General features: G+C 36.8%; 1 protein-coding gene across 1 annotated transcript in view; it reads right to left on the bottom strand.

Moving 5' to 3' along the window:
* The window catches only part of LOC124857889 (structural maintenance of chromosomes flexible hinge domain-containing protein 1-like), a 76,218-nt gene that overhangs the window by 4,511 nt on the left and 56,438 nt on the right, over nt 1-15,269 (bottom strand). Inside the window, exons 28-39 of the mRNA XM_047349450.1 lie at nt 13,832-13,917; nt 13,629-13,747; nt 12,215-12,376; nt 11,012-11,144; nt 10,817-10,889; nt 8,098-8,255; nt 7,891-8,000; nt 7,752-7,813; nt 7,411-7,498; nt 5,375-5,506; nt 5,086-5,241; nt 4,874-5,000 (exon numbers count right to left, since the gene is read on the bottom strand). Of these exons, the coding sequence (XP_047205406.1) occupies nt 4,874-5,000; nt 5,086-5,241; nt 5,375-5,506; nt 7,411-7,498; nt 7,752-7,813; nt 7,891-8,000; nt 8,098-8,255; nt 10,817-10,889; nt 11,012-11,144; nt 12,215-12,376; nt 13,629-13,747; nt 13,832-13,917 (1,406 nt within the window). The remainder of the gene's footprint in view (nt 1-4,873; nt 5,001-5,085; nt 5,242-5,374; nt 5,507-7,410; nt 7,499-7,751; nt 7,814-7,890; nt 8,001-8,097; nt 8,256-10,816; nt 10,890-11,011; nt 11,145-12,214; nt 12,377-13,628; nt 13,748-13,831; nt 13,918-15,269) is intronic.

The raw sequence follows: 15,269 nt of genomic DNA, 5'->3' as shown, positions 1-15,269 counted from the left end.
ACTACCCTCAACGTGTAATCTGCTATCAGGTGCTGCTGATTGATATATTTCTCAGATCAGACGGACACAGGAGGTAGAGAGTAAACAATATCCACTATGAACATTAATGGGTAATACAGGTCCCTGCAGTTGCACACACAGCAGAGGCGCTACATGATTCTCCAAAGTAGAACATGGACATAATATTGGTGGGTGGACTTTAACCCCCTATTTCCAGTGAGAACATGTCAGTTGATTTTAAGGCCTAAGAACTGACAGGGCTTTAAATAACATATTTCGCAGCATAATTTAAACATGTAAGAACAATGAGATAATAACCCTGTTGTGTTACCTACCTCAGCATTAGTACAGATCAAGCTTTTATTCATAATGGTAATCTTTAATATGTTTCAGGCTGTGTCAAACTGATGCTTATTCACTTGCAAAATATTTGCATTTTTATTTTTACACAGATAATTTATGTTGTTGTTGTGACCCCAAACAATTAAAAATATACCTTCTGTAATACATTTCACCACATTCATTAATTCCCTTGAAAATACCTCTACAAGATTCTTAGAGTTATACACCATGATCACTGGCGACTGGTCATTAGCGGCAGGGGGTAAGTAGATGGGGCTGAGCCCCACCTACTTTCAGCTGTAACCCAGTAAATTCAAAACATAATTGTAAAATTAATAAATATAGATTTTATATAAATGAAAGTATACAACCACTTACTAGTGTGGAACTCTTAAATCCTAATATGTGATTTGTTTAAAGCCTCGTCTTTCTTCAGTTTTGATGGATTACCCATGTAGAGGCATGAATGTGGGGCTAGCCAATATATGTACATAAAAATGCATTTCATTGGAAAAAATTCAAATGCGCATGTTTAAAGTGCTGATGCACTGATCTAAATGCCGTGAGATAAATACTCGGTAGGGCTGACTTCACCTTGCTCCAAAATAAGGTAATTTCACACTAAAGAACAGATTAGTTAGCCTGCTATATATTTAACCCATGTAGAATATTACAAATGAAGAACTGAGATGAAGCGGGATTCTTTCATTTCAGTAGACGATACCAACTAGCTTTAAGAGGAACAAGCAGAGGTGGCTAGTAACTAGTAACTTTTTTAAAAACTGTATTTGTAAGAGTAGTTTTACAACACTTTACTTTTAACCTTTACTTGAGCAATATGACTTTGAAGTAACACCCCTCTTATTTAAGTACAGTTTCTGGCTACCCTACACTCCTTGAGTTACTTCACTGAATAAAGAACAAACCTGTTTTAACCCAAAATGCACCAGATAAAGACACACACAGTGAATGTTGAAGTGAGATTTCTTGTATGTTCACAAACTCCTTTGTTCTAATGTTATTTTCTATCTGCTGAGCACACGCTGCCATCTGGAGGGCAACAGAGTAAACAGTAAACAAAACATAATTTCACTGGAAGTTCTTGTCTTGTTCTAATGTACTGTATGTACCGTCATATTTATTAGTTAACTAGAATATGTGTTCCGATGAGGCTCGTTTGTCAGATAAAAAATAACTTTTGTAAATAACCTGTATGCAAGTTTTAAACATACTTTTTATTAAGCCCACATTTCTGTATTAAATAGATTTTTTATTGGTCTGATGTATTTCTAATATTACATGTTGTGTTTTTATTAGTAATCAGAAAATCATTAGAATTAACAGAAATAAAGCTTGAAAACATCTGTCTCAGTGTAATTATTCTATATAATGTGTTTCACTCAGTGAATTCAGTTACAGAAAAAATATTACCTTTTCAATAATATTCTAATTTACTGAATGGGTCTGTATGTTACCTATTGAAAGCATTGGTTTTAAAGGTTTTTGCTTTGAAAAATGTTTATTTGTTTATTTCTGCTGACTGAACTTATTTTGACTGAACTAATTTTCTAATTATGTTATTTATTTGTATAGTATATAAAATACTAGAATTTGCACATGACTTTATATTTCATTTTTACAAATTAAATCAGATGTCACAATCTGTTACTCTGATGTTACTCAGTACCTGAGTAGCCTTTTTACTAAGTACTTTTTTTACTTCTACTTGAGTAATTTTTAGGACTATTTTCTTACTTTAACTTGGGGAAAGATATGTTGAAGCAGTGCTACTGTTACTCAAGTACAATTTTTGGCTACTCTACCCATCTCTGAGATCAAGCGGATTTCTTGCTGGAGCACCAGTTCTTAACCTTTACCTTTAAGGACAAATCTAAAACATAACAGCTTGGTGAAAACCAGAGGCAAAAGGGATCAGTCAAACAAATAATGGATTTAATATTGATTTATCCACAAACATAACATGTCTAAAAGGAGAGAGCTTACAGGAGTGAAAGCTTTTTCTGTTTTCTATGCCTGCTATTTGGGGGAGATGACACTTGGTACAGGACTGGCTGAATGGACTTTAAACTTTTGGAGCATGAGACGAGAAGGACTCAATTGGACAGCTGTGTGAAGCTGGACCCGGGCCTAAATAATGGAGCATACAGGTGTGTCTTTGATCGTTATCACACACAGGTGGGGGACAATAGGGTGATCTTGGTAGGACCATGTTAAAGTCAGCTTATTCAGCTTTTGCGGGGTATTATGACAGAGTGGCCTTTTTTTTTCTCCTAGAAGAACCACCATGTAATTACTAGCAATAAGTCTCTTTGCCTGGTCCTGCTGTGTTTCACTCTTTTCTGTATAATCTCTGCTTCTCTTCCAACAGAATAAAAACATCACCTTTGGTGAAAAAATTATTTCTTACAATTTCCTATTTTAGTGAAGTTAAAGGTGCTCTTGCTAAAGGAAAAAAAAGACTCATAGGTTATTTTGCACTTTACCCCACATGGGCTCAGTTTGACAGACACCAATCAGCCATGTCTTCTGAAAATCCAAATGCAGTATTTCCTCTCAAAGGTGAAGCAGGTAAAACAAAATATTGTGTACTCCTGTATGAAGTATGTTACCTGCTACCTTTACTCAGCACAGTGTGCAACAGAAAGAAATACGGCTCTCTATTTCTTTTTATCTGGCGCTTGTCCACCTTTTCTTCTAATGCCGCCCTGGGCAACCGCCCATAAAACCTATGTGAAAAACTGCCACTGAATGTGATAGCTGGTTTAGCTAAAATATGCTCTTATCTAAAGATGATGACGTCCATGGATTTAAAGGGAAATGCATGAATGTTTTTTAATTCCTCGCAGTGGTATTATGACCAAAAACATTATGCCTTAAATGAATTAGCAGCTCGAGCCAGCCTACTGCTTGTTTTAATCTACAACAATTGTTTGCATATTTCAGGTGGCAGGAAAAAATAACCGATTCCATACATCTGACTGGCTGTGTAATGTGAAATGGCCATGTGCTTCCCAAATTCCCTCTCCGGTTGGTTAACAGGCCTGATGATGTCTCATATCCCTACAAAGGCAGCTGATGTCTGAGCCTTGGACTCAGAAACAAAATAAATCAGAACCAAAACAGCCCTTGAAGCACCAAAGCCAACTTCCTTCTGGCCAAGAGAGAAAAACTCAAGTTGGTTTTGATAAAATAAAAAGATTCTTCTGACCCAAAGTAAAGCACCCTTATCAGTTTCATCTCCATCTATTCTAGAGCTGAGAAACTGGTTTAAAAAATTTGAATTCTGTTTTTCTCCCAAACCTTCAACCCCAAATAACATTTAATTTATATAAAATTATTCTGCAAGCCTTTTTTTCCCCTCTTTATGAATTCCAGATAGACATATTTCTAATGAAAGTGCTCTCCCATTTATTCCTGTAGAGGTGGTGTTTGTGTTCTGATTTATTTATTTATTTATTTAAATCAAATAAGTAGGACAGACAGAGAGATTAATAAATATAATCTTTATTATGCGTTATTTTGATCAGTAAATCATTGCTTTTTTAAATGTGTGACTGAATTGTCCCCCAGAGAGGTAAATGATTCTTCCTCAATACTATTCATAACTCATTATTTAACATATGTACTGATAAAAATGTTATGTCAATTCACAATTAATTAATAATCTATGCTACAAGCTTTTTTTTTTTACTAATTCCTAATGAGACGTGGCATTAAAACTGGGTCTGTTTGCTGAAAAAAAATGCAAACTTGCCATTGTTCTTTCTTGCCTGAAGACTTTTTGAGAGTCACTACATTTTAAAAATCAGATTTTCACAATTACAGGAGTTGCACTAAGTATGACGATAAAATGGGATTGTATGTTCCCTGAGAGATTTTAAATCGATTCATATTACAATCCCATCATTAATTTTTGCATTTTATTGCTTCTTCCTTTATCTATAATGACTTATGTAGTACACAGACCACAAAGATCTAACCTTTCGTATACAAGAAAGTCTTCCCCCTAGGGGCCTTTAAAATATGCTTGTGGGCCTTTTAAATTTAGTTACAGCAACGTTTTATCTAGTGCAGATGGTACCCTAAATCCTAAAAATATTAATGTATCTGTGAATGTCTGTCAAAGCCCTTCAAATATCAATATTATTTGACTGATTTAGAAATTCAGAAAGCTTTTGAAAACATCCCTGAGTAAGCATAGCTTTAAATGTGTCAAGCTATTAAAATTGACTTGTCTTTTTATTCAAAAAAATTATTACTATATGGCAAATATCTTGGCTGTGAAACAGCTCAAGCAAAGAGAAAGTTGTTTAACCAAGCGAAGTCTTTCTGGTGTTTAAATAATGTGTTTCAAGACAAATAAGACCAGGATCCATTTTTGTTAATGGCTACCTAATACTTACTTCATCCTCTAATGTTCTCTCCATTTTAAGAGAAATTGTTACAGTGATGTACCAGTTTTGCAATTGCGGAAGATCTCTGTTACCAAATACAGTTTTTGTCAGTGTACCATTGTAAAAATGGAAGGGCAGCTCAAAAGTACTCAGAGATGTGGGAGGCAACGTCACTTCAGGCCGGAAGAGGAGAATATATCTGCTTCCATTCTCACCAGGACTGTTCTCCATGATCACTAAACTCTAGAAGTAAGATGACATGAAGCTCTTTATAACAACAAACTATTCGTTTTCAAATTATTCATGCCACATAAGGAATGTTACTTACATCGATGTGGACATTTCCTTCTTTTAAGCTAATTTCTTTGGTACTGGTTTTTCCTTCAAACAGAGGGACACTTCTGTTTCTTTCAACTTTGGGACTCTTTATTGAGATGAACACCTTACCGTTCAGGTCCTGCCCTGCTGGATTACCAAATTGATCCTGGAAAGAATGAAACAAACTCCAAAGTGTCAGTTCCACCAACAAGCACAGCTCGGAAGTTTATTTACCGAGTTAGAAGTTAAGTGTCTTGTGCAATAAGTAAATCTGAAGCCATTAGAGGACTGAAGCTCACCGTTATCTTCAAAGTCATGTTTTCTACCAAAATTCGATTGGCGATGTCGGTACAGTAGAAAACAATTGGAGTTTGTGGCTGATAGTCGGGTTCCAGTTTGATGGGTTCATTGGCCACAACATTTACACTGATCTATGAGGTAGAAACCAATCCAGAGGTCAGCCAAGGCTTTGACCTAGTTCTAAAACATCTTATTGGAAAAAAAATGTAAATATGACAATTTAACCATTTAAACCATTCAAACCTTGCATTAAAGTGCACCTGGGCGATCAGCCCATACCTGCAGGGCATTGAAGGGTTAGTTAGGATTTTCTGAAGTGAGGTTATATTGTTAAAGGTAGTAGTTCCCTTGATTGTATTAGAATGATGTCATATCATTGTGAGCTTGGTAAAATTGAAAAGAAATCAGAGTGATGGAAGCTAACAGCTAGTCAGATGTACACCATGTGTTTTGTCTGACTTTCAAACTGAAAATGGTTATATCAGTGGTATTAGTGATATTAACAATCAGAGTTTTTACCCTGGTTAAGCTAGGCACTGTTTTCTTTAGCCAAACAACGTCTGTGTTTCTATGTTGACGTACGTTGGCTGAGCCTGACAGTGGTATCAATCTGCCTCATTAGCTCATTTGCCAGATCAGCTGATTGTGATTCTATCAGCATAATTTTAAAATACATACAAGATCTGAAAAGCATAGCAACATGCATCTTCAAAGCTGTTGGATTGTTATCATTTTCAACAAGCTCACTGTGATATTACATCCATCTACAACAAGTAACAGAATGTCACAGAATCTCAAAAAATCTGAACTAACCCTTTTGAATACAATGATGAACGCACTAAAAACAATTAAAGTTGTCAATAAAGCATTTGGAGGTGGTCTGGGACTCTTATCTACATTAGTTCAGCAGCTTGAAGACAATATGTTCTGCGGCACACTGACCACAGAACCCAATGAACTCATGTGACTCCCCTCAAGCATCTAGAACAGGCAAAACAGCACAAAGATTGTTGAATTAAGCAGGTCACTAATAGAGCATAATGCTAACTTTGCCACTGATGTTAGGTGTGTCAGACATGGAGTCCCTCTGACACAAGCCCAAGATTCAACGTTTTATTAGATGTCCATGAACAAAGCATTTTTATTTGCACCCAGAACTTCATGTGAATGTTATGCAGTAGATTGTACTCTGTTAGCCTGTACAACATTTAGGCGTGTGTCTGTGAGTGTGTGCAGCATTTATTGAAATTCAAATATAAAAATACTTTATTAATCCCAAAGAAAAATAAATGTTGTTGCAGTTCATATTATGCAGGTTATTCGACAGTCTCATGAAGAAGATGCTCAGGGTTCTCCATGTTTTTCATTTTATGAAGAATCCTTTGGAAGGTCCTAAGCTTCCTCAAGAAGCACAGTCTGCTCTGTCCCTTTCTGTGGACGTCTTCACGGTTGTATCTCCACTCCAGTCTGTTGTCCACAGCTGAACATTGAGGTATTTTTACTCCTCCATATCTTCCATGATGGAAATAGTGTTTGACCTATTCTTGTTTCTCTGAAAATCATCTCCTTTGTTTTTTTCACGTTCAAGATGAGATGATTGTTTCTACACCACACGTCAAAGCGGTCCACCAGCTCCCTGTCCTCAGCTTCTTGTCCATCTCTGATACACCCCACGACTGCATCAGAGATATCAACACAATGTATAACTTACAATCGCCACAGTGCATCTACAGGACTTTCTGAAAAAGCTTTTTAGGTTTGTTTTATATTTAAATTGTTCTACAAGCTCTTTCTAATTATGTGTCTTTGTTAACGGTTTGTTTTGAACTGGATGAAAGCTGTACAAGATCTCTGAAGACAACACAGCTTTTAAGAAATGATTCATGATGAGTTTGTTTGCATGTTTTTTTCCAAATGTATCACTGCCAAAACTGTTTGATTAGTCACATGTGTTGAAAAACTGCTTCCAAGTGGCATCATCATTTTACATTTTAGTGCTTACTTGACATTAAACTGTGCTGTATTATTAACCAACCTGATTCCTGAGCTGGTCTTCTGTTTTGTCAGTTTGTAAAGAAAACTCTATAGTGTACTCCCCGACACGTGCTGGGATTGCTTCTTCTCTGTAGTAAAACACAAACAAGTTTCTTACATTTTCAAAGAACAGTTTTGGAAAATTTATTTGCTGTTTATTTAGTTGAGTAAAAGTTCTTGTCCTATATTCATTTTTACTGTACAGAAATAGAAGGTATCAACTGTCAAATGAGGCAGATCATAAAGAAAGCCAACTTATAATATTAAATGTTCTAATTTTCTATTCTTTGAAACATCCACCAAAAAGCCAGGCAAAGCAGATATTATGTAAAACTACATCACCTAAATTGATAACAGTCCTTCCTCTCATCTTTAATAGGTTTACAGCATTTTAGCCCAGCGACCTGCACAATGGGCAAAGGAGAGGGATTACATTAGTTACTCTGGGAACAGCCTCTCTTAATGAAATTCAGTCACCTACTGTTTCAGGAAGGGTTGATGACACTCTCTCACACAGCACCATGGACAGGTCTGCAGGGTTTAAAGTTGTTATCGGACTCTCGTCTTCAGAAAGCACTGTCACAGAGAAAACTGAAACACACACACAGCTTACATTAATTTGCTGCAATTAATTTTTTATTTGCTGTTAATCAGAAGAAAGACAAGGAATAAATCAAGAAACACAAACCTGGAAATTTTCCCCCAGCAGGAAGCCTGGCACTCGTATCATAGTACACTGAGAGTCTTATAGGTTTGTTTGGATCAGGGAGGAGAGTGAGGTTCACTGATGGACCAGGGATGGATTTGCCATTTAAAGAACCTTTAAACTCCAGCACGTAGTACCCCCTAGTGGAGGAAAAGAGTAAAAAGCAGTTGTACTTGTGATGAACAGTGAGTCTTTCCAAATTCAAGGGTCTGGTTAAACTTTTTTTCAACCATCTATAGTCAGCTCCATAAATATTGAGACATCGACTCAATTCTCATCTGTTTGGCTCTATAAACCACCACAATAGATTTGAAATGAAACAACCAATATGTGGTTTAACTACAGACTTTCAGTTTTAATTTGAGGGTATTTACATCCAAATCAGGTGAACGGTCTAGGAATTACAGCCATTTGAATGTGTTCCTCCCACTTTTCAAGGGACCAAAAGTAATGGGACAAAGTAACAATTATAAATCAAAGTTTCCCCTTTCAATACTTGGTTGTAAATCCTTTGCAGTCAATCACAGCTTGAAGTCTGGAAGGCATAGGCGTCCCCAGATGCTGGGTTTCATCACTGGTGATGCTCTGCCAGGCCTCTACTGCAAAGGTCTTCAGTCTCTGCTTGTTCTTGGGGCATTTTCCCTTCAGTTTTGTTTTCAGCAAGTGAAATGCATGCTGAATCAGATTCAGGTCAGGTGATTGACTTGGCCATTAAATAACATTCCACTTCTTTGCCTTAAAAAGCTCTTTAGTGGCTTTCGCAGTATGCTTTGGGTCCATCTGCACTGTGAAGCGGCGTCCAATGAGTTCGGAGGCATTTGGCTGAATATGGGCAGATGACATTGCCCAGAACACCTCAGATTTCATCCTGCTGCTTTTGTCAACAGTCACTTCATCAATAAATACAAAGAAACCAGTTCCACTGGCAGCCACATAAGCCAATGCCATGACGTTACCACTATGCTTGATGGGGTGGCAGGTTTCGACTCATGAGCAGTTCCTGTCTTTCTCATACTCTTCTCTTCCCGTCAATCTGGTACAAGTTGATCGTTGTCTGGCCTTTTTTATGAGGCTCACCAATGGTTTACATCTTGGTGGTGAATATGTATTCTCTTTGGTGAAGTCTTCTCTTGATTGTTGACTTTGACACACATACACCTACCTCCTGAGACAAAATGTAAAATTGTTTGAGGAAAAGGAATACTCAGTGAATTTCAGCTCGATACAGTAACAGGATGCCACCTGTTATATAATTCCAACTGTGAAATTTTCTAGCAAATAAATATTCGGAAATCAACTGTTAGTGATATTTAAAACAAAGTGCAAGGGATTGGGAATGATAGAAATTTAGCCATAGAGTGACAGGGCATGTAAAATAACAGGATGGGGTCGTGGAATGCTGAAGAGCAAAGTGACCGGAGGCCGTCAACTTTCTGCAGTCAGTAAATGCAGGCCTACAAACTTCATGTGGTCCCAAAGCTTGGCTCAAGAACAGTGCTTCGAGAGTGGCTACAACCAAGCCTTACATCAGAAGCAGTGGTGTCAGAAGAAGTGGTATAAAGCCCACCAACACTGAACTAGAGTGGTGGAGACATGTTACCCGTAGCCACAAATCAAGACTTTGTGTTTGACAATCAAATGGATGAGTCTGGATTTGCCAGATCCGAGTAGAATGGCACCTCCTTGACTGCACTGTGTCAACTGTAATGTTCAGTAGAGGAAGGATTATGGTCTGGGGATGTTTTTCAGGAGTTAGGGCATCAGCATACCAAGACATTGTAGACAATTTCCTGCTCCAAACTTTCTGTGAACAGGTTGAGGATGTCTCCTTCATGTTACCAACCTAATCTCAAAAACGTGCTTCAAGAAGAAAGTAAAGAAAACGCATGCCATAAACACACTCCTAAACCTTTTGTAAAGCCTTCCCAGAAGACTTCACAATTCTCCAAAAGCTCAGGGATTTGATGATGACTGATTTGAATCTTCGTTTGATTGTATAACAAACAGCTTTTATGTTTTTTATCCCCAAAAGGAGTGTTACATGGTGTAGAAAAATCCTCCTTTATTTTTCCCCAAATTTGGGAAGGTATGCGCGGTGTGATAGACACGACTCTCTGATTGACATGTAGGGCAAACCGTTGTGTCAAAAAATATCCAAAGGTTTTAAATTTCTATAAAATCCTTTATTCTTTCATTCCAAAATTAGTAAGGAAAAGAAAGCTGAGTGGTAAAAAAAACAAAAACCCCAAAGACAAAAAACTAAACCCCGAAACAAATACATCTTAATGTAAAATGAATCCTGAGATTGATTATCCAGAGTAAAAAATTTGTATGCTCTACTCAGAAATGTGAAGCTTATTATATGAATTTATAACTCCTAATATTTTGACAAAATAGACAGCAGCATTTCATACAACCTCTCATATTTTGTTTTCCTGACTCTCTGAAGCCAACTGTAAACTCAAAAGCCATCCCAGAGCTGTGATGCTTTAAAAGGGCAATAACTCAGTCTTAAATACCTCCATGATTTAACAGATAAAACCCCCCTTGGATGGAAAAAAAGAATAATAAAATTAAAAAAAAGCAAATATGAATAAACATAACCATTGTATAATTCAGTTTTAAAACAGCATGCAAATAAGATGCTCGGTTGCTGTAAAACTGGATCAAACATGGTATAAGACGTGTTTGTCAGACTTACTTTGATCCTTCTACATTATTAACCACGACACAGGCTTTCCCTTCTGCATCCACAGGCAGTGGACTGTCGTCAGCTGTCATCAGCTGGAACAATAAAAAAATTTTCATTACATTGGTAAAACAGCATAACATTTATTTCAGAATTTTCAAATTGTGTAACTGCACACAGCCTGATGTGTTTAACGACTTTTCAAACTAACCTTTAGTGTCAAGGGTGAAGATCTTATCTCAACAGTCATGTTCTGGTCTGGAGAAGGATTTCCCCACTCATCACACAGCTGGACCAGGAATGGTGTTGGAATACCGTGACCATTCAAAACTTGTAAGGGCTAAAAAGCAATATAAACAATGTTTTCTTTATAGCTGCTCATTTTCTGTTTAAAATCGTTGATGGTGGAGGTGCTGTGACCAATCAGTCAACACGTGAAAGTCTTAGTATACCCTTGACAGAAACCAACCTATTGCAGGACAAACACAGATAAATGTGGAGATATTTAGTTGCTTTAGAAGATATTAGTGTTAACAACTCAACAAGTCTAATTGGTTAACAAACATTTTACTTAATTCTCCTAAATTATCGATACCCTTAAGTCAATCTGAAGCATATATTCTACAATGAGTAATAAGGAAGAGGACATTTAGTATATTTTTAGGATTAGGCTTCATATATATTGAGAGAACGAGCATGAAAAAAGGAACTGCAGCCGCAAACGGGATGATCATTCCTGGGTATGACTGTCGGGTCTGGATACTTGGATAGAGAAAAGTTTTCTGCAAGATCCATCAGAGGTCTGCTCTTCCACCAGAACTGGCATTTCAACCAGATACGCTCAACCAATCAGAAGCAACTTCTGGATAATATGGGTGCTAAGTCATTTCATGCAGCCAATCAGTTAAAGAGTGTCTTAATCTAGCTAATTATTAAGAGTTTTCACAGACTTGAGCCCTTACCAACAACATTTTATCTTAACTAAAACTAACTGTTAAGCATTGTTTTGCACTTTAAGGTTGTTGTTGTATGTTGATCTCTAAATTATTTTAATTTAAAGAAAAGACAGTGACATGACACTGCAATTGGCTTTCATATAAACAGAATGATAAAGCCTGGAAGGTCACAAAACTATGTGTTGAGAAATGTGTTATTGTAAGCAAAGGGAAGTGGGCAGGAAAGCAAAGAGCCTTGTAAGCGAAAGGTCAAAATCTAAAAGGAGCTTCATGTTATAGAAAATATGCTCATGCTCACACCAAAGGCTAGTTTGAAGTTGCATGTTTTTCTGTGAAGCAAATTTATTAACCTCTACACCAACATTCAGCTAGCATTAAAGAGGAGGTTTCTTAAAAACTCACAAACAAAAAACAAGTAGCTAAAATCCCTTTCTTTTCTTTTTCTCTCCATTACCTGCTCTGGGCCGCTGACCAGTTTAAGCTGGGAAGGCACTCCTGGTGTCACTTTAAGGACAACATTTTCTGCAAAGTCTCTGTAGCTGAAGCAAATCACTCTGGACCCAAGAGACCCCGAGTGGAAACGGACGCCCGTCACCGCATAAGAACTGGTGCTCTCCTGAAAACAGTGAGAAGCTTTATTGACTTCACGTTTACTAAAGCTAAAATCAAATTAATTGAAGATAATTAGCTTTTTTTCCTCAGTGAACGTGTCAGGAGAACAAGAACCAGAATGTGTCTCTCTCGTGATTAAATAAACACGAATTAATTTTTTAGTCAAGAATTCCTTTAAAAGAACATGTTCATGAAGTATAATCAACATATTAAGAAAAGGGTCAGGCAAAAATAGTTTCAGAAACATTACAGATTTTATTTGTCCAAATTCAGCATTATGGATGTTGATTTCAAAAGTAGGCAGGAAGTCCTCTTTTGAAATTAGCGGTATTAACACCCCGTCATACAATCTTAATGCAGTAATCAGGTCATGTGGTTTTTATAATAACCTGCCATGGTCCTCTTTATGAACTGCCTTCTTTTATATTATTGTAGCTAAATTATAGGGACATCCACGCAGCCATGAAGCCGGACTAGTAATAGTAAGCATAACTAAAGAACAAATGATCTTAAAAACAAAGATCAAATTACGAGGAAAAATACAAATAGATGTAATCAAATGAACTCCTATCAACTGACCTATCTAATTTGTGATGTCAACAGAGGCATGTGCACCTGAGTCTACACTAACGTTCTAGTGGGGTTGACAAATGGCACCCTTCCATCCAGACAACAAAAGCATCCACCACCCTTCAACCAGTTCCTTACACAGGATGGTGACAGTATATTGAGAAGTTTTAAAGGTGTCATGGGGATGCTTCACAATCTAAGAACACTATGCCAACTCTTACACGTTGTAGTGGTAACATGATGCTGGTGGTACAGGTGTGTTGCACTTAGTGGACAAAATAATAAAGAACCAGGAGAAACTCGGCATTAATTTAATTCACATAAAATCAACAGCTGGACAGTCGAAACGTGGACACAGTTCTCTAACACCACAATGATCCAACGCATAAAATAATAAAAAAAAAGTTTTCAAATGTCTAAATCAGGTCAACACATTTGAAGATTTTTTGCAGGCCAGTTTTTGCTGGCGAGTTTTTGCACTTGAATCTTTTTTTTTTTTAAACGAATTTCTGCAGTTAAATTTTGTGAAAATTCAGTGTTATAAATTCAATATCTTCAAAAAGTCTGATTCTGATAAGACTGTATTTCTTCCATTGACTTTACATTGTAATGTAAAGTGTGCTAACATTTTACCTGATTAAATACAACTCTAGCTTGAATTTCAATTCAAGCATCTGTGTTCTTACCATCCATGTGAAGTTGATGTTTGGTTTGTCAAGACCCTCAGCTTCCACAGAAAAGGATTTCACACAGGTGGCGGTCAGCTTCTTGGTTACATTATCATATCTGTCCACAAATACCAACTCTGTATGAAAGAAATACAATAAAGTCACATAATATAAAAATAAATCTAAAACTATGTGTTTTAAATAACCAGGTTTAAGCTCACTGATGTGTCCAGGTAAGATTTCACCAAGCTTCACTGTGCTTTGAGCTAGAGTTGCTTTTAGCCGTACTGGTTCACCTGGGCAAGGTCTATAAACAGAATGAGGAGGTATGTTTTAAAAACCAAGCTGGAATTTAAGAGGTAAAAAACTGGAATATTTGAAAAGCACAAAGCACTTCAATAAATTGGTAAGAGGAATTGATGAATACAACAAATATCGACTATAAGAAATAATACTGTCATCATTTGTGAGTTAAGAGCTGGACCATGGAACAGACAGGAATGTGCAAGCAGCATGGTGAGTAGAATGACTTCATAAAATCAAAATACAAAACTTACAGTCAGGCACGGGGAGAACAGAGCATGGCACATGGACAGAGAACTGGGCAGTACAATGTGGAAGAAACAGGCATGCTAACGAAAAATCCAGCGGAGAGGAATGAGAATCAGAGAGCTTATATAACAAGCAAGGTGTGGAAAATAACAGAATGCAGGTGTGAGTAATCGGTTGAATGTAGAACAGCTGAGGCAGAGCGAAAGCAAGGAACTAAGGGAGGAAGACTAATTAACCTGAAGAAGCTGAACAGAGATACAAGAAAACCCAGAGGTAATATCTAACAGAGACCGAACAGGAAACACCTATAATTGTACAAAACACACTGTAATAAACTAATAAAGCAACATCTATCTAATAATATAGAACAATATAGCAAAAACTGAAGAACATAAATGAACAACGAAAAGGTGAAAACACAAACGCCAATGAAAACCTAACACCCAAGGATCATGACAAATACTTTTATTACTCTGTTTTTTTTGCACCAAATAATTTATAAAATGCGTCAGGTGGCTATGACAGTGCAATTCTGATTTAATAGGGATGTACCAATTGCTCAGCAGCTGACCAGAATGAGCCAAATTAAGTTTTTAATGTGTTTGAATAACAACTTGTATTCAAAAACCTGATTCTTACTTTGGTTCATGAACACAACACAACTCAATAGCTAATCTGTGTTAGCAAAAGTGCAACTTTTGAGGAAGCAGTTCACAAAGGGAAGCAGACATAATGTTGGACATCTCAAAATTAAATTAGTGAACGGACAAGAGATTAAAGAATGCTTAAAACATTTATTTTTTACAGAGTTGGGGACCAGCTGCCAAAACATATGTAAATCAGGTGGTTTGAGAGAGGAGGTAAATAAGTCATCTTTGATAAACATGAAGATCCAACAATAAACATAGTAGGTGGCCACAGATTTCATCTTTCTTACACCTAACCTGCAGCTTTGATTAGTCTCAAGCAGTTTCACAGCAGTTCACCCCTTTTACAAATCTGAACAAAATGACTCACATAGTATTGTTATGGACATGTTTTTATCATCAAGCAACAACAACCTAAGCATTGAGCTAAATAGAAGGTAGGGTCAGTGACTCGTATAAG

The sequence above is a fragment of the Girardinichthys multiradiatus genome, chromosome 21 (assembly GCF_021462225.1).
Source record: "Girardinichthys multiradiatus isolate DD_20200921_A chromosome 21, DD_fGirMul_XY1, whole genome shotgun sequence".
Lineage (NCBI taxonomy): Eukaryota > Metazoa > Chordata > Actinopteri > Cyprinodontiformes > Goodeidae > Girardinichthys > Girardinichthys multiradiatus.
This window is presented reverse-complemented; position numbering and strand designations above follow the sequence as displayed.